The sequence below is a fragment of the Pleurodeles waltl genome, chromosome 9 (genome assembly GCF_031143425.1).
Source record: "Pleurodeles waltl isolate 20211129_DDA chromosome 9, aPleWal1.hap1.20221129, whole genome shotgun sequence".
Classification (NCBI taxonomy): Eukaryota; Metazoa; Chordata; class Amphibia; order Caudata; family Salamandridae; genus Pleurodeles; species Pleurodeles waltl.
Window position 1 is genome coordinate 225,318,720 of NC_090448.1, and position 20,082 is coordinate 225,338,801.

The 20,082-nt window shown below is 48.5% G+C and overlaps 1 protein-coding gene across 3 annotated transcripts in view; it reads right to left on the reverse strand.

The window, feature by feature from the left end:
- The window catches only part of EOGT (EGF domain specific O-linked N-acetylglucosamine transferase), a 264,417-nt gene that overhangs the window by 52,466 nt on the left and 191,869 nt on the right, over positions 1–20,082 (reverse strand). For all 3 annotated transcript variants that reach the window (XM_069206579.1, XM_069206580.1, XM_069206581.1), the window contains one exon: positions 17,630–17,749. In XM_069206579.1, the coding sequence (XP_069062680.1) occupies positions 17,630–17,749 (120 nt within the window). The remainder of the gene's footprint in view (positions 1–17,629; positions 17,750–20,082) is intronic.

Genomic DNA, 20,082 nt, shown 5'->3' on the forward strand with positions numbered 1-20,082 from the left:
TCCAAAGTGCTTAGTTTTTTTGTGCATGGTCACCCACTGTGGTAGGTTTATACTAAACCCGATGGCTCTAATGAAACATCTGAGGGGCCTGCTTTATGCTCCATGGAGGTGTAAGGAAAGCCAAGCATTTCACAACACTAAGGCAGTAGACAATACCATGAAGTACTACTAAAACAAATTAGTTGATCACTGATAGCCCCACAAGACGTGTTAATGCAGAAGCAACTCCATGATATCTGGGCACCTGTTACATATACCAACCAAGCTCCCATGAAGCCTTTATGCAGATTCAAACAATGTACAAAATCTGACAAGAGTAACTGAGAACGGTCTGTCAATGGCTGATAAAAACTAAGATGAGACTCCGACAGAAGGTCTGGTTCTACAACTGTAACTGTGACAGGCCTACTGAATTCTTGTCATGTCAACTGGTCGGACAGCCAAATGCTCCAGCCCCGGTCATGTACTCAGATATGCCTACCATGCTGTGGATAATGCTGTGAGCATTTTCTGGTGGTAGTACAAAACTTTATCAAGTATCTTGAAGTTAAACAGATCCATTCAACATCAGCTGCAGATGTGATACAGACTTTTGAGAATATATTTACCATACATGGCCATCCACATGAAGTTTGAACCAACCAACCAACAACAGACTCCTTTTTTAAGGTCACAAACTGTTAGCTTATTTCAGTTCTTTGAATACCAAGCATAGCGAAATAACACTAAGGTAGGCTCAAGCAAAGAGGAAACCCAAAAGATTCATGAGGAACTAGACAATGACCATATAGAGTGAGCCATCTACAAGGTTCTCTGAGAATATCACAACAACCCACATGCCTGTACAAATCCCTGTTACTATAATCAGTGGGATTAGACAAAAGTTCATCCCAAACAATTCAACAAGGGTTCCCTCTGTTGCTAATAATGACAAATTTGGTAATTATTAACGGATTATGATATATTGATAATGGTTTGGCACAGCTCATCATGAATATGAGATAAAGAGATCAGAATTGAAAGCGCATTTCACCATAAGTTACAAAGTAAAATTAACGTGCCTTAAGGAGGAGAAATGTCGTGAGTGCTATCAGGGGTGGAGACTTGTGGACTACCAATCCTGGAATGCCGTGTTTAAATCTGGACGACAGGAGAGAATCAGTAACACAGACAAAACCACCTGAAAGAAGAAATTATGTCGAAACGCGTTGTGGTGTCTGATGGCCAGCTTTCATGAGAAATAAATGAAAATTATAATTTGCAGTCTCCGGGAGTGCGACGCTGTTCCTTGAATTGATATACCAGGGTTTTTGGTCTTAACCCTAATGTTGTACTAGCAGAAAGGTGCGTCGCTTAATTTAGACCAAATGTTCATGTGTAATATATATATATATATATATATATATATATATATATATATATATACACACACACACACGCATATGTATATATATATATATATAGCCATAAGTAATATATACATTTGTTATGCAGACCTGAGGGGTATCTATATATTTTAAAAATCATAGTTATTATTATACATATTTGTAGAAAGAAATATATCTATGTACATATATATCTATATATATATATATATATATATATATATATATATATATATATAGATATATATGTATATATATATAATTACATTATAAATGTTTACATACACAGGGATATGCTGTACATTAGTGTAGATAAAAATAAACTATTCCTTTATCCCCTATATTACTTACCATCAATTAAAACTAAAATAGCCGACATCCTCAAAGTCTTCCACAAATTCTACACCGAGTTATACACTCTTTCGGTCTCTACTCAGAAATGAATTTGTCTTAATTTCTTCCAGACTCTATCAATAAAGACAGTTTCAGCTTCGAATTCTCTGAAGCTAAACAAGCCCTTTGACTGTAGGGGGATTCCAAATGTAATTAAGCGTATTTAGTTCATGTAATTGATGTCATTCAGAGTAGATAGCAGTTGACACTCCACAGGTCACCGACACCAGCAGCTCAGTCCCCTTTCATCATGTATACTATAAATAACGGTCTAGTGCGTGGCCTGTGAGTGACCGAATAAACGTGTTCGTCTCATCCCCGTCTGAAGGCATGCGTGAGGGCTTTACCACAACCCAAAAGAGAACTGTGCAAAAGCCGTTCTCTGCGTGTTATTTGTTTTGAGATAAATAAGATGGGCTTTCCAGGCAAGTGAAACAGGTGGAGGGGAGCATCTTCCATTAATTGAAACAACTCAAAGAGTGAGTTACACTAAAATCCACTAACTGGAATAAAACGTTCACAAAAACCTTGTACTTAAATTTTTTTTTAAATGGTCCCTCTTATAATCAAAAAGTATTTGTTTCTACATTTAATGCACTTAATTTATGTTTCAGAGCTAAAACCTGGCCTTCTATAATACTCATTGAGCGATGTACTCCCAGGGCGGAAGGGCACCTCTAACAGTATATGCACTGGAGAGTCCTGAACAGTAAGACACACTACCTCTTCTACGTGCCTAACTCAATATAGTGAGCACAGTTGTTAAAAAAATAAATAAAAAAAAAGTAGTCCAGATACCATACGGAAAACATGGAGCCTCGCATTATCAGTAGTTGGCCGGTGAGATCGAGGAGGGCTAAACACCGGAAAAGACATAGGGGGTCATTACAACATTGGCGGTAAAAGGCGCTTACCGCCGTGCAGAAGACCGCCAATACACCGCCGCGGCCGCGGAATTCCGCCACAGCTATTATGACACACATCTCGGAATCCGCCGAAATTCAGTCACCCACACAAGTCTGCCACACCAAAGGTCAGTGTTAAACTGGCGAAAACAAAACCTCCACCTCCACGCCAACAGAAACACGCCCATGCTATTACGACCCACAAATCCACACGGCGGTCTTTCAACCGCGGTATTCCATTGGCGGTACACACCGCTGCGCTCAAAATACACACACATCTCCAAAACACCGCCACATTGGACAATTCCAAATACACACACCTGATACACATACACACACCACCCCCACACACCCAATTCAATATAAAACACACACCCACATCACCCACAAACCCCTACGACCAAAAATTAGTCACGAAGGCCAGAGAGACAGCACAGAATAGACAATCCCACCACACAGAGGCACACAACACCATCACCCACACACCATCCACGCACAAAACACCACACACCACTACACATCACTACACTCATCACCACATACACCACCTCACACATTACACACACCACCCCATGGCACGCCAAAGACACCCCCGCTTTTCCGAGGAGGAGCTCAGGGTCATGGTGGAGGAAATCCTACGGGTAGAGCCATAGCTATTTGGCTCACAAGTGCAGCACACATCCATAGCCAGGAAGATGGAGCTATGGCGCAGAATAGTCGACAGGGTCAACGCAGTGGGACAGCACCCAAGAAATCGGGAGGACATCAGTAAGAGGTGGAACGACCTACGGGGGAAGGTGCGTTCAGTGGTCTCCAGGCACAACATCGCAGTACAGCGGACTGGCGGCGGACCCCCACCTCCTCCCCTACAACTAACAACATGGGAGGAGCAAGTCTTGACCATCATGCATCCAGAGGGCCTCGGAGGAGTCGGTGGAGGAATGGACACTGGTAAGACAAATCTTAACTATCATATCCCCCACCCTACCTGCATGCTATCACACACCCCCACCCTCACACCCTCCCATATCACCCCAAATCCTCAATAATGTACTAATAACACAACCCACTTATCCCAACACCAAGCCCTGCATGACACAACTAAGCATGGTCACCCCTCACCAAAGCATGCTCACTGCACACACCCAGAACAACCGCCTAACCATCATCACACAAGCCCCCACACAGGAATGCTAGCACTGGGGTACACAAACACCCACCTATTGCACACCATCACACACACACATGCAATAATCATGCTCTTATGCCCCTGCAGGATCACGAAGGACCGTCACCACACCTGAGGGTCCAGACATCTCCACTCCACCCACAGAAGAGGCCCACAGTGACGATAGCAGCTCTGCCCTACTGGAGCCTGATGACCAGCCCGGACCATCGTGGGCCTCGGGACAGTCGGTTCCCCTCGCACACGCACAGCCCAACACTGACCTTCCACACTCTGGTAACACCAGCACAGCACCCACCCAGCGGGCCCAAACCTCCGTACCCAGGACACGTCAATCAGCTGTGTGTCCACCACTACAGGGAACCCAGGATAACCCACCACCCCAACAACAACAGGGACCTGGGGACAGTGGTAGTGGGCACACGGTCCAGGGGACGGAGGCACAGGAACACAGGGGAACTGGGAGGGCTGCTGTGCGACAGGGGGCGGACAGGCCAAGGGAACCCACTCTCCACGAGGCCCTCTCCTCCATCATGGGAGCATACCACCACTCCCAGGAGACGATGGCGACAGTCCTGGGCAAGTTTCAGGAGACCCAGCGCATGCAGGACGAACTGTATTTGGGGTTCAGGGAGGAGCTCAGGAACATCAGCTCCACCTTGGGCACCATCGTAGGGGTGCTGAAGGACATACAGCAGACCTTGAGGGACACCGTGGCACTCCAAGGGCCCCCTGACACCAGCCAGGACGATGAACTGCCCACCACCTCGCCGGCGCTAGTGGACAGGACGCCCCGCCACAGGACCACCACACCAGCACCCCACCCCCTGCAGACAGACAACCACCACGCAAGCGGTCCCTGAGATCTAGGAACAGGACAGAGCAAGATGGCAAGACCCCGCTAGGAAATGAGACCACCCTGATTGTCCCCCCACTGTCTCACTTTGTTACCCTGTCCATACTTAAACTGCCCCAGCTCCACTTCCTTTGCCCAGATGGGCAGTGCACCTGTGAGACAAATAGACTGGACTCTGCCATGGACATTCCTCCACCATCACCCATCACCATTTTACAACCCCCCTCCATTTTTGAGTACTTAAATAAACACCCTTGAACCACAAAACATTCTGGTGTCAGTCTATGATATTGTAAAATGTATTATCAATGACATTGTCAAAATGCTGTTATAGTTGTTAAGGCAACATACCAATGTCACACATCACAAGTCCTTGAAGGATGCATGCAGATGACACACGTTGGTAACCACACCTGTGAAACTGTAATGGAAATGAACAACTCAGTTACCAAATAATCCCAGTAAATTACACACAGGATAGAGTAAGACGTGTGACAGTGAATGTAATGTAAAAAATGAAAATTTTCTCACCTGTGTCTCACTGGAAATATTGCTGTTTGACTGACTCCCTGTTGTCGTTTTCTTCTTCCTCAGCTTCCTCCTCATCACTGTCCATAGGCTCCACAGGCTCCACAGCTGCCACATCACCGTCATCTGGACCATCCTCCTGCAGAAAAGGCACCTGGCGTCGCAAAGCAAGATTGTGAAGCATTGAGCAGGCGATGATGATCTGGCACACCTTCTTCGGTGAGTAGAATAGGGAACCACCTGTCATATGGAGGCACCTGAACCTGGCCTTCAGGAGGCCGAAGGTCCGCTCAATCACCCTCCTAGTCCGCCCATGGGCCTCATTGTAGCGTTCCTCTGCCTTGGTCCTGGGATTCCTCACTGGGGTCAATAGCCAGGAAAGGTTGGGGTAACCAGAGTCCCCTAATAGCCACACACGGTGCCTCTGGAGTTGACCCATCATATCAGGAATGCTGCTATTCCGCAGGATGTAGGCATCATGCACTGAGCCAGGGAACATAGCATTTACCTGGGAGATGTACTGGTCTGCCAAACAGACCATCTGTACATTCATTGAATGATAACTCTTACAGTTCCTGTACACCTGTTCACTCCTGTGGGGGGGAACCAGAGCTACATGGGTCCCATCAATAGCACCTATGACGTTGGGGATATGTCTAAGAGCATAGAAGTCACCTTTCACTGCAGCCAAATCTTCCACCTCAGGGAAAATGATGTATCTCCTTACGTGTTTCAGCAGGGCAGCCAACACTCTGGACAGCACGTTGGAAAACATAGGCTGGGACATCCCTGATGCCATGGCCACTGTTGTCTGAAAGACCCACTTGCAAGGAAATGGAGCACTGACAGCACCTGCACGTCATGGGGGATTCCAGTGGGATGGCGGATTGGTGACATCAGGTCTGGCTCCAACTGGGTACATAGTTCATGGATTGTGGCACGGTCAAACCTGTAGGTCACGATTAAATGTCGCTCCTCCATTGTCAACAGGTCCACCAGCGGTCGGTACACCGGAGGATTCCGCCATCTTCTCAAATGTCCAAGCTGACGGCGCCTAGGAAGAACAAAAGCGAGAATCGGGTCAACTTTTTTCCAGGTATGTACCCACTGTTGCACAGAACACAACACCACACACAAAACCCTTCCTGTATGTGTGTTGAGTGTAGGCCTAGCTATGTGTGACGCAGAAGTAAATGAAGACATGTGGGCCCCTGAAATGGCGGCTGCCTGACCTCTAAACTGGGACAATGGGATTGTGGGGTAACTGCGTTGCCGTTGCACACCGTCACGGTAGGCGGTCGTAGACCGTGGCGCAATGCTGCATTGGTTAACATTGGACCCTATGGGTCCCACGAGCCAATGAGGAAGTGCGCCGGCGGTGATGAAACGCACCGCCGCGGACGTCATCACCGCGGACGTCACCGCCATTTTCTATCTGTTGAATCACTAGATACCTGATCTTCGACAGGAGAGGACCTACACTGCAAGTGCTGCTGTGACCTCGGTCTGGAAGAGACAATGGCTGCTGCGTCTGGGGAAAGGGCCCCTGCCTTCACTGCTCAGGAGTTGGAGAGACTGGTAGACGGGGTCCTCCCCCAGTACACGCTACTCTACGGTCCTCCAGACCAACAGGTTAGTACACAGGTAGCATGTTGTATGGGCTAGGCCTGGGTGGAGAGGGCTGGTTGTAAGAGGGAAGGGGGCAGAGTTCAGGGAACATTAATGCATGTGAATGAATGTGCCACATGGCTAGGGTAGGGAGGGGGGCCACGCACATTGACGGTGCGGTTGTTAATGACTTCTCTTCTTCCCTTGTGCATGTCATGTAGGTCAGCGCCCACCAGAAGAAGGACATTTGGCATGCCATCGCCAAGGACGTCCGGACCCTGGGGGTCCACCAGAGACGGGGCACCCACTGCCGGAAAAGATGGGAGGACATTCGCCGCTGGAGCAAGAAGACGGCGGAGGCTCAGCAGGGGATGGCTTCCCAACGTGGGAGGGGTGCCAGTCGCACCATGCCCCCCTGATGTTCAGGATCCTGGCGGTGGCCTACCCTGAGTTGGATGGGCGCTTGAGGGCATCACAGCAGACACAAGGGGGTGAGTACAACATCATTCTGCGAACTTTGCACGCAGTGGAGGGGTCTGGGTGGGGGAGGAGGCCTGTGGGTGTACCTAGGCCAGGCAGAAATAGGTAGACTAGGCCCCTCCGTAATGCAGGCCATGTGGCACCCTACGCCACCGCAGTAGAGTGCCATGTACAGGTATAGATGCCCCTGTGGCATCCATGTGTGCAGATGTCCACCATAGCCATGTAGGCCAGATCCCAGGAATTGCATCTGTAGAGGCCAGGAGCACGGCGTAGTGCAGGGGGCTGCTGTGTCTGTATTGTCCGCCAACGGTCGCGGTATGCCATGCACTCAACCTGTATTTCTTCTGTCTCCCCCCCCTTTTTGTGCTCTCCCTGTTCTTTTGTGCATCAGCATCATCAGGCAGAGGTACAGTGGTACCGGGGCACGAGGGAGCTGCATCCCACATGGCCATGGAGGGCCACACCATGGACTCTGAATGCACCAGTGGGACGGAGGGCAAGGGGAGCTTCATGTCGGCCACCGGATCACCAAGCAGCGACACGGACTCGTCCGCCGATGGGAGCTCCCTTGTGGTGGCGGCACCATCTGTGCGCCCCACTTCTACAGGTACAGCCGCCACCTCCCCTACCAGCACCGCCCTCCCAGCAGCCCCTCAGCGTTCGCCACGTGCCCGCTCACCCAGGAGGGTGGGCATCACCTTCGCCCCAGGCACCTCAGACCCTGCCACAGTCACCCCTGCTGCCCTCAGTGAGGAGGCCATTGACCTCCTCAGGTCACTCACTGTTGGGCAGTCTACCATTGTGAATGCCATCCAGGGTCTAGAAAGGGAGTTGCAACATGGTAATGCATTCCTGGAGGGCATTCATTCTGGTCAGGCTGTCCTTCAGCGAACCCTGCAATCTCTGGCCTCAGCACTGATGGCAGCCATTGTCCCTGTGTCTAGCCTCCCCCCTCCAGACTCCTCCACCCAGACCCAGTCCCCTGTACCCCAGCCTATCCCAAGCATACCATCAGACCAGCATGCACACACCTCAACACACAAAAGTGGCTCAGGAAAACATAGGCAGCACACAACCCACAGGCACACACAAGCATCACCCACGTGCAGACACAGCAACATCCACTGCCTCCACTGTGTCCCCCTCCTCGTCGTCTCCCTCCTCCCTTCCAGTGTCATCTACACTCTCACCTGCATGCACTACATCTACAGGCACTAGGACTCGCAGCAGTACACCCAGCACCACACCCCGCTCACCTGCACTCACCACCTCCACTCCCATTTACACGTCCCCTGTGTCCTCTCCCAGTGTGTCTGTGACACCCCCTCCCAAAGTACACAAACGCGGGCACCCACACACCCAACATCCATCCACCTCACGACAGCCTCCAGTACCTGCACCTTCACCCAAAACACCTAAAGTAACACCTCCTACAACCACCTCCTCTTCCTCCACTCCCAGACCCCCTCCAACTACCCACCTAGTGTTCGTCAGAAACTGTCCCTGTGTAAAGTTGACCTTTTTGTCCCCCCCCCTCCAATTCATCAGTCGCGTCGTAGCGCCTCAGCCAAAAAGCCTCCAAAACCAGTGGTGTCTGTTCAAGGTGTATGGAGTGCACCGGCCACCAGGGCAGGCAGTGTGACCTGGAGCCAAGGCACTGGCAGCCCACCCCCTGTAAAGGATCTGAAATTGGAAAGTGGGCGACGGGACCCTGTGAAGACTCCTGGAGGCAAAACAACTCACAGGGGTTCCAGGGGGATTGCAGAGTCAGCAGTGACTCCTCCAAAGGTGGGGAAGGGCCAGAGGAAGTCTGCACAGCCTAGTGTGAGCAGCACAGCGGAGAAGGGCGGCATCCTTCCCGGCGGTCGGGACGCCACCGCCAGCACCGTCCTCACTGGTCAGGAGACCACCGCCACCGCCAGAGTCAGTGCCTAGGAGGGCCCAAGTATCGTCAGTGGTCAGGAGACCACCGCCAGAGTCAGTGCCCAGGAGGGCCCAAATATCGTCACTGGTCAGGAGACCACCGCCAGAGTCAGTGCCCAGGAGGGCCCAAGTATCGTCACTGGTCAGGAGACCACCACCAGAGTCAGTGCCCAGGAGGGCCCAAGTATCGTCACTGGTCAGGAGACCACCGCCACCGTCAGAGTCAGTGCCCAGGAGGGCCCAAGTATCGTCACTGGTCAGGAGACCAGCGCCAGAGTCAGTGCCCAGGAGGGCCCAAGTATCGTCACTGGTCAGGAGACCACCGCCAGAGTCAGTGCCCAGGAGGGCCCAAGTATCGTCACTGGTCAGGAGACCACCGCCAGAGTCAGTGCCCAGGAGGGCCCAAGTATCGTCACTGGTCAGGAGACCACCGCCAGAGTCAGTGCCCAGGAGGGCCCAAGTATTGTCACTGGTCAGGAGACCACAGCCACCGCCAGAGTCAGTGCCCAGGAGGGCACAAGTATCGTCACTGGTCAGGAGACCAGCACCAGAGTCAGTGCCCAGGAGGGCCCAAGTATCGTCACTGGTCAGGAGACCACCGCCACCGCCAGAGTCAGTGCCCAGGAGGGCCCAAGTATCGTCACTGGTCAGGAGACCACCGCCAGAGTCAGTGCCCAGGAGGGCCCAAGTATCGTCACTGGTCAGGAGACCACAGCCACTGCTAGAGTCAGTGCCCAGGAGGGCCCAAGTATCGTCACTGGTCAGGAGACCACCGCCGGAGTCAGTGCCCAGGAGGGCCCCGGCAGCCACAGCCCCGCTGGGCATGAGTGAACATCATGCCACACACCAATGCCCAGTCTAGAGAACGTCATGCCACACACCAATGCCCAGTCCAGAGAACGTCATGCCACACACCAATGCCCAGTCCAGACACCGCCATGGCAAAGCACCGCTGAACAGTCCAGAACCGCCATGGCAAAGCACTGCTGAACAGTCTAGACACCGCCATGGCAATGCACCGCTGAACAGTCCAGACACCGCCATGGCAAAGCACCGCTGAACAGTCCAGAACCGCCATGGCAAAGCACCTCTGAACAGTCCAGAACCGCCATTGCAAAGCACCGCTGAACAGTCCAGACACCGCCATGGCAAAGCACCGCTGAACAGTCCAGACACCACCATGGCAAAGCACCGCTGAACAGTCCAGACACCGCCATGGCAAAGCACCGCTGAACAGGGCATGCACCGGGGAAGAATGAAAAGGCCGCCACTTCAAGCATCGTTATCCCATGTGCAGGTGGGACAGTGACGGGACAGGAACTTCCACGGGGAGACCAATCCAGTCTGGGCACCAGTCCCCCTCCAGAACCAGTGGAGGCTGTTATCTACTTGCGAAACTGTGGCTTTGCACTCCCCAGGATGGAACAGTGGGCAACCCACCCACTGTAGAGACTTGAGAGACTGTGGCTTAGCACTCCCCTGGATGGTACAGTGGGCAAATCACCCACTTGTGAGACTTGAGAGACTGTGGCTTTGCACTCCCCAGGATGGAACAGTGGGCAACCCACCCACTGTAGAGACTTGAGAGACTGTGGCTTTGCACTCCCCAGGATACATCAATGGGCATGGAGCCCCATCGTGGATCTGGCTTTGCACTCCTCCGGCTGAGGTGCCCCCCTTCCCTTCCCCCTGAGGTGCCTGTAGTATTTCGATCTGAAGCCCCGGCAGTGTTCTCTCCGTGTGTGGACAGGTATCTTTTGTGGGCCTCGCCCATGCATTTTTGGACTAGTGGTGCAGGGACATTGATATGTGCATATCTACACTACTTCTCGGAATGTATATACTTTTGTTTGAATTTCTGATGTATGTGTATATTTTTGAGACATGTATATTGATACATTACAATGTTTGGACTGATTTCGTTTTGTCTTTGCATTCTTCCGGGGGGTTGTGGGTTGTTACTGTGATTTTTGTGAATGCATTGGTGTGTGTGTTGTAATATGCGAGGGTGTGGGTAGGGGTGTTGGGTGGGGATCCCCCTGACTTTTGCCTCCACCCTCCCCTATATCATAGGTGCAGTACTCACCACAGTCTTCGGCGCCTACGTAGATGGTGATCGTAGAGGAGCAGAAAGACAAGCGCAGGGAGTATTTGGAGTTCCGGCTCCATGGAGTCCTCCTTCCTCGTGGGATGTGTTAAGGTGAGCGTTTTCCCATTGAAATTGCTGTTTCCGCTGTGTTTTTATCCACGGTGAATCCGCCCCGGAAAAGGGGGCGGATTGGCGGGTTGTGTTACTATGGGCGGTACATTGTCTTCCGCCTGTCTGTTGGCGGTGACCGCCGCGCTGCTTGTCTGTACCGCCGTGGCGGGCGGTGTGTTAAAGTGGCTGTCTTTGTTGGCGGTTTCCGCCAGGGTCGTGATTCCCTTTTTTGGTCCGCCGGCCTGTTTGTGGTATTACTGCACCTTTAACACCGTCCGCCAGGGTTGTAATGACCCCCATAATGTATGCATGCCTTTCACTAATGAAATCAAGCGACTTTTAAAAGGCAAGCCTACGAACCAACCAAACTGATGGGCATGACATGGGCGTGGTTACAAGCCCATAGAGAGATTACAACAGGGACAGAACGCTCTGCCCGCTCGACCCTAAAAATGTCAGGCATATTGGCTTTGTTTGAGTGTTAACACAATAGTGAAAGGCGGAATTATAAGGTACAAGCAATAAATATTAAATTAAGATCTGACAGTTGTGGAGTTTACTGGTGCAATCAGAGCCCTGTGATCAGGCAAAGCACTGGGGCCAAACAGGCCGCCGGTAGAACTTTATGAATGTATGACGGACAAGGTGGAAGAAATATATGTTGGCCATGTTCCACACCGAGCAGGAGGAGGGGTGTCTGCCTGCTGATCACAGGATCATGACAATTGTTGTGTTTCCAAAAAAGGGCAAACCACTGAGAGACTGTGGGTCATATTGGCCCATCTCACTCCTCAATCTGGAAACTAAGGTGTTAGCGAATGTCTTGGCAAATAAATTGTGGGTGGTGATCGCTACAACAGTTTACCAGGACCAATAGGGCTTCATGCCCCATAGGGCACGCGCCTCAATCTCAGATGCCTTTATGGGGCACTGCATTTGACCAATACACCCTGCTCTAAAGAGGTTGTGCTTCTCTCCCTAGATGCCAAAATGGTATTTGAGAGCTTAGAGTAGAATTATATGTTTGCAGCTCTCGCTCAATTGGGATTTGGCCCCAAGTTCAGTGACTGGGTCCGACTTCTTTATCAGAAACGGAGGTTGAGGGTCCGAGTCAAAACCGCTCTGTCCCAGGTTTATGACCTACGGAGGTGCACAAGACAGGGGTATCCCCTCTCGACTACATTATTTGCATTGGCGCTTGAGCCCTTAGTGGCATGGGCACGTCAAGACTTTCTCATCAGGGAAGTGAGTATCAATGAGATTTGGGAAGAGTGAATTTCTCTCCTCGCTGATGATATCCTTCTCTGTCTCACCAAGCCAGCTCTCTCCATAGACAGGATAGTACAAATCTTTCGGATCTTTGGGGAACACTCTGGATACAACATTAATTGGGAAAAATTCCAGATGCTCCCAGTGGTGGGGGGCGGGGGGACTCTGAGGCTTCCACAGAGGTGTGCTGCACCGTTGGTGTGTGCTAGATTTAAATACCTTGGTACATAAGTAACTCGAGACCCAGCTCACTTTTTCAGTAAGAACAGAACACCACTACTGGACAGACTCCACAGAGATGTGACACAGTGATGCATACTCCCAGTATCACTCATGGGCCGAGCTACCCATTATGTCACTACCCCGGTTAATGTATGTCCTCCAAAATACACCATATAAGGTACCCTCTGAAGTCTTTAAAAAGAAAGATTGACCATGAGATTAGGACATGGCTATGGGACGGGTGGAGGGTGGGTAGGAGCGGGTCGAGGATCGCAATTCAAAGGAGCATCTATGATGGAGAATTAGTGGTCCCGGACATTCTTAAATATTATTGGGTCTCACCGATGGTGACTGTCAATCACTGGGTGTTTGAGAAGCAAGCAGAACCAGCCTATTGAGTAGAAAGGGATGCACTGGGGAGTAGAGGTTACAAGGTGGTCTTATATTATCCAACAAGTGAGCGCACCCTGCCAATACCTACACAGATGGTACAGGTATGGCGGGAGGCATCAAAATATTTGGGCTGGGAGAATAAACTGACAGAACAAACTCAGCTGTGGAAAGAGCAACCTCCTGCTTGAGGTTGGTACTCTAATTGGATTCTCAAAATGGGATTGATAGGTCTTGAACACATCGTAGATGTCTGGAGAGGGCAAGCAATGGAGACCTTTGAAGCCCTCTGTCAGGAGTGTGACATAGCAGAGACTGAACATTATAGATATTTATATTCGAACATGCTCTCCGATGCCATGTGCCAGAGGCAGCGTACCTGGAAGACCACCTCTTATCAGACCCCTTGGGGGAACAGGCTACCTCAATGACTTATAAGAAAATAATGAATAACGTCCCAGACTCCCTCACCGTCTTGAGAGTGGCTTGGGAAACAGACGTTGGAACCTAAGAGGACAAAGAGTGGACTGAGGCTGTACAGAGCCCATGAAAGGTGGAGATCCGTGCACACTTCTGACTAGTCCAGTTACAGATTCTCCACAGGACTTATTACTCCAGGGTGCTCATACTTAGGATGGGCAGGGGAGATTTGTCGCTCTGCTGAAAGGTCTGTGGGCAGGAAGGGACCTTTTATCACATTCTGTGGCAATGTTCATTTATAGGACCGGGGCGTGGGAGATTATGACCAAGGTCCTTGGGCAAACACTTCCCCTGGAAGCCAAGCTACTCTTACAAAATATTACTGGAGAGGAGCCTTGGCCAAAGCATCAGCGGCTATGGCTGGCGGGCCAAACGTAACATAGCGAGGGCCTGAGGCACCTCTGCTCCAACCTGCATTGAAGATTGGGAATCTGACATGGACTGGTGTGAAAGGGCGGAATAGGTGGTCTTCCAAAGTAAGGGTTGTCCCAAGAAATGGTACAAGGTGTGGGGCCACTGGCACAGTCACCAAGAAGTTTGAATGGCGGGGGTTTTGGAGAGCAGGAGGGAATGATTGGATGGATACCCAGGGCCTCTAGATAGTGCTACAAGTGATATGTCTATGTTCAAAAATTGGCTATATGCCTTCTGATGTATGTGTCCTGCAATTCTCACAATCTTGTATGCACTGTATGCTGAGCTTGAGCTGTTTTACACATACAGTGAGAGTCAATGGAGAGTTCAATGTTCAATACTTTTTAATGTATTAGTCTTTTTTCTACCTTTACACTTGCTGCAAAGCTGACACAGGGCCAGGCAACAAAGGTCCATGCACCTTAGAGCCCTAAAGGCTAAAAGTCCCAGCCTGGGAAGGGTTGAAATCACAACTTTTGCAGATCATAACTTCAAAGCCACAGGAGACTTATGGGCAGTCGTTCAAAACCAGCAAGGTGGTTAGTGCAGGATGTCTGCTGCACTTCTGGTGGCCCTTAAGTTGCAATTTTCATTGTGGGTGGTGCCCCTGCTCCTCCTGAGGCACCTAGTTCCCTGTTATGTAAATTTAAAAGAGCGCCCTCAGCGACTGCAGGATTTCCTGGGCTCTCTTTCATTGAGTTTCCGTTAAGGTCAGGAGATGCTGGAGAGTCTGGAGAACAGGGCGTTGGAAACTGGTATCATGTAAAGACAACATCACACAAGTCACTTTCTGGACACTAGTGGTAGAGATGTATTTAGGCCCCTTTCAGTAAGGAGCAGACTTCTGGCAGTGTGTTGCTTAGTTGTTAAAGCTTTCTGCTTAACTATAGTTCGCACCAGTTACCCATGCTTACACCTTTGCTATTTTCTCTGTTTCAGGTTTTGTTGCGGTCTCTCCCATGATCCTTCTGCACAGCTGTTTTACCTTCTTTTATGTTCCTACCTTACGTTTTGCTACACAGCCAGTGACCTGACTGTCTTCTGGCATCCAGGGGGTACAACCTGGTAGCCTGGTCTGAAGGGAGTTCATCACAGAACATTCAGTCATTACGATGGATAAGCCATTCAATTGTCTAAACGGCTATTGTTGTTGGCAAATTACTTATTCACTGTCTACCTTCCTGTTGCTTTCTCCTTAGCAACAGCTGGTCGCTAATTCTTCAAAGTCTCTGAGGTTGTTCATGGAAGTCCCCAGATAGCACCACCGGAGACTAATCAACCTAGACAGACAGTGAAACCAATCCTGTTTTTCTCAAACCACTTTCTTTGTTTTTTCCCCAAGTTCCTTCAATACCCCATGCAATGGTTTAGGGGCATCAGAGACTTTAAGTGAGTCTGAAATCTTGGAATCTGGCAAGTGCATTTGGGGTACCCTTTTGCCCATAGGAGATTAGTTCCATTGAACCATGAACTGCAAAAGGGATTTCACTTTTCTTTTACTGAGGAAATGGACTCTCAGGTACATACTTTCCAATTTTTGATCTGGATGCCCTTGCCCCTCCTGTAAGATACCCAGGTTATGAAGGCAAGGGCTGCACTTGAGCCTAAACCAGGAGACACGGTCAGCTCCCTGTTTGGCCAAAACAGCTCTATAAGCCGGCCATGGAGTTGGCACCCTACACTCTCCCCCCTGCCTTGGGGCAGGGAATATAGCCAACTGTGCTCCCCATTCTCCACAGGAACGAGGAGCTGGGGAGGCGCACCACAATGCTCCTGGGGCTCTGGAACTCCTTAACAGCTTGAGAAAAGGCGAACGCAACACTCTGAAGTATCCCCAGGGCCCTGGCCTTTCCTCAGGACAATAAGTTGGTGGGAAGACCTAGGGGCTTGGATCACTGCTTTGTCCCCAGCAGTCCTTGCACTCCAGGGGCCTTTAGACAAAGTGCCAACAGGTGCCATATACGCTGCTCTTCCTGGTGATCATTGAGGTGCACTGGTCTTTCCCAGGGGATATTTGAAAACTCATACAGCGAGGTTGATAGATCTGCAGGCATGTTGGTGGAGGAAGTCCTGTCTCACAGCTTCCTCAACGAGAGGAAGCAAAGGCTATTTTACCAACCTTACTTGGCCAATTTTTATGAATTCTGGATTGTTTTGTTTCTGTGTAGGCGTGTATCATCCTGGCATGCATCATCCTGGTGGAATGGTCTATCTGCCATGAGTATTCATTCCTGACCGCTAAAAGTTTGCACCCTTTTACGATCTTGATTTTCAAATGCGGGGGAGCTCAGGGCCTACTCTCCTGCCTGTAAGTTCCTCACAACCTGCTTGAGGCCTCTCCCATAGCACCCGCACCAACTTGCCTCCCTCCAGCAGTAGTGTGCAAGAACCAGGAGCTTCTGACCAGTCTGGGCTTCTGAAACTTCTGCTTGGCCGAGGGCTTCCCTGAGCAGCACCCTGCTGCCATCAAGGCATATTATCCTCGCTGCCTCATCTCCCTGGGGCCTACAGACTTAGTGGCCGGCCAATTGCAGGACAGCTGTGTGTCTAGCAGGAGTTTACATTTTTGCAGCCTGATCTTCCATTGCGATGTTGAATTGCCGCTAACAGGTTAACTCGCAAGAGAGGTTTGAACATCAGCAACAATTATTCTAACATGTAATCTAAATATACCACCTGAAAACAATGAAAAACTCCCATGTCAATAGTGGAACTAGCCTGTAAATTTGATTAGGGTTAGCATCCTTTTGAAAAGTGGCAAAATACAGCATACCAGCCAAAGCACTCTCTTTAACTGAACCAGCCATCCACTTCCCCTCTCTCTCTCTCTCCTAAGGGTGGCGTCTATCAGTTGTGCTGCCCTAGCAAAGAGGCTGAATTAATCTACATTTCTTACCACTAGCAAGACACTACCGCTACAAACGACATCTCACTCAGCAGTAAAATGAGTCGACCAAGATCAATGGCACAATGAAAATCACAATTTAGATATTTTTAAATCCTGAATTACTTTAACAAAGGGTTTTTATTTTACTTTTGTTAATGCTCAATTAAACATACAGAGTTAATCATAAATGAATGTGAGACATTGTTGATTACGTTTTTGTGTTGGATCCCCAATAATGTAAAAAGGCCCAACCACAAAAGTGATAATGAGGCACACGCCTTAACGCACTATGATCAGTGCAAACTGAACTTCAATCCTGAATTATGGTAATTATTTCTAACATCACACACCGAGACATGGTTGTCTCATGAACACCTTTCTTAAATGCAGTAGACTGGAATATTAAAAGAGCTATTTAGAATGAAGTAGAGACGGGGGCATACATTTTAGAGCCAGTACGTTAATCATAAACATGCCAAAAAACACTTTACATGACTTACAGCTCAAAGACAACAGACCAGTCTGGTAGGAAGAGTAAGTGTGTGAGTCCAGCTCCATGTATGCCAATAAATATATCTGAGTTATGAGTTACTCTCAGCTGGTCTACGAATCCAAGATCCCTGCAGAACAGACAGGAGAGAAAAGCACACGTAGCCTGTAATGTGTATATTTCAATGAGCAACTAAGTGTTTGACAGCATCTTTACATCAAGAATATTAGCAACTAAGAATCTGTTTTTTCATGGCTGTTTCCATCCCTATTCTCACCATCAAAGTAACTTTACTTTTCCATGCCAGATTTTCTTTCCTAAATGTATGGATTTTGGGGAATGAGAAGGTGTGACAAACATGTTACTCCTTACAGATATATGGCTTCATCTGAGTCATTGCTGAGGGGTAAAGACATCAATCCTCTATTAAGTTAAAGGATTTTTAAAGTGATCCAAATATGGTCCAGCTTGTTACAATCCTGATGAACTCCATGGTCCCTGCTAACGGAGTTGAACTCTAGAATTTCTCACAAGAAGAGTTAGATCCCAGACCCTCCAATGTTGCTCTTGTGAAAGGGTTCTTGATCCAGTGTGATGAGGAAATGTGGTAAGTCTAGAGCAGAAGTTCTTAACCTGTGGTCTGTGGATCATAGGGGGGGCTTCGAAGCCTACTCAGGGGCTTCACAAAGTTTTAGAAAATTAAATAATTTTAGCAGATTAATAAAGTATAAATAAGAGAGCAAAATGAAAAAAAAAATATTTTTAAATGATCGGTATATGTAAAGAACTGAGAAATCGGAAGTTAAACATTAAGTTGATATCCTTAGTTTGATTAATGGGAGAAGCGCAAGTACGCTGACTCCTTAACAATGCACATCATTGCACAAGGAAAGAGCAATGAAATACGTTCAGAGTCATCACCATCAAACAGACTTTATTCGACTTTCAACAAGCAATTAAAGTATCAAATAATAACACATTTAGTAATAAATATGTATAAGAAAAATTATAAATAAATAGAAAAAATAATAAAACACATCCTTAATTCATTCAGGACAGGTATATAAAACTAGATAAATTTACATCAGTGCAAAATCGAGTTCCATTACAGTATTTTCTAGAGAGTGAGGAGTTTACCGGAGATTCCAGATATTCAAATAAAATTAGTTCAGTACGCCCATAGACTTCCTTACAGAGAGTACTGTACATAAAAAGTTTGCTAAAATTCCACACATTTCAATAGAGGATAAAACCTGTAAGCTAAAATACGCGTCGCGGCACTGACGCAAATTAGTCGATCTTAAAAAAGGCAATAAGAACCGTTTTCTTGGTATATCATAAAATTTACAAAAGAGGACCACATGCATTGTAGATTGGGAAGCTTTCGCATCACATGGACATGATCTTAAAACTGTACTCCAGTCACTCATAATCGGAAAGGTTACTAGCCGATGGAAGATATTTAAGCGGAATCTTGTAAGAACAAGTCGGGGATTTACCACGCTTACTAGGTAAGGCTGGACTGCATCCGTCGACAGAATTAGTTGGTTAGACATTACTGTAGATTTTTTTGATTCCACTTCCCATCTCTGTTCATCCAAGTGCTTCAAAGTCAGAGCCCTCAAATCTCTCCTGGTTATTTTTTCCAGTGATTGTGGGTTTTGGTAATATGCTTCGCAGCCCATATTTTTCAAAAAGGTCATAATATATCTCAGCCAAGGAACTCTAAGCGAGTGTGTTAGATTCATGCAGTCGGATAGTATCGCCTGGTTTAATCCGGTATGCTCAGAGGTCCACACTTTATGCCATAATAATAGAGGCTGTATCTTAATTAGATCAATTACAAAGGGGACCCCTAGTTCCGAATGGCTAATATATGATGACGTGCTATTTGGTGCCATTAGTAGGTATCTGAGGAAGTCATTTTCCACCAACTGAATCGCATGGCAGTTCGTATACCCCCAGATACATGCTCCATAAGGGGCCGCCGGGATACATTTGGCTTTGTAGATTTTTACCATGTTTGACAGGGAGATCCCCCCTAGTTTTTTGGAAAAGATCTTCAAGGCCGCCGTTGTTTTAATGATCTGGTCTTTTTTTGTTTTCACGCAGTGTGCCCAAGTGGCTTGTTTATCGAACATTATGCCCAGATATGAGAAGGTGGGAGCTATCTTCACCTTGTCCTCGTGAATAGTGATTTTATAGGACTTGCTCAGTTTCCTGCCACAGTTCATTATGAACGTTTTCGAGCGGTTGACTGTGAGGCCCAGGGCTGTCATGTAATTTATACAAGTGGTTAGGAGTTTCTGGAGGGCTAGCGGTGTCCTGGCCATGAGTACTGCATCGTCTGCGTAAAGAAGTGCAGGAACGGGGCGATTGCCTATTTGTGGAAAGTCTTTACATTTGCTTATCAATTCACTTTCTAGGTTGTTTATGTATAATGAAAATAGAAGTGGTGCGAGA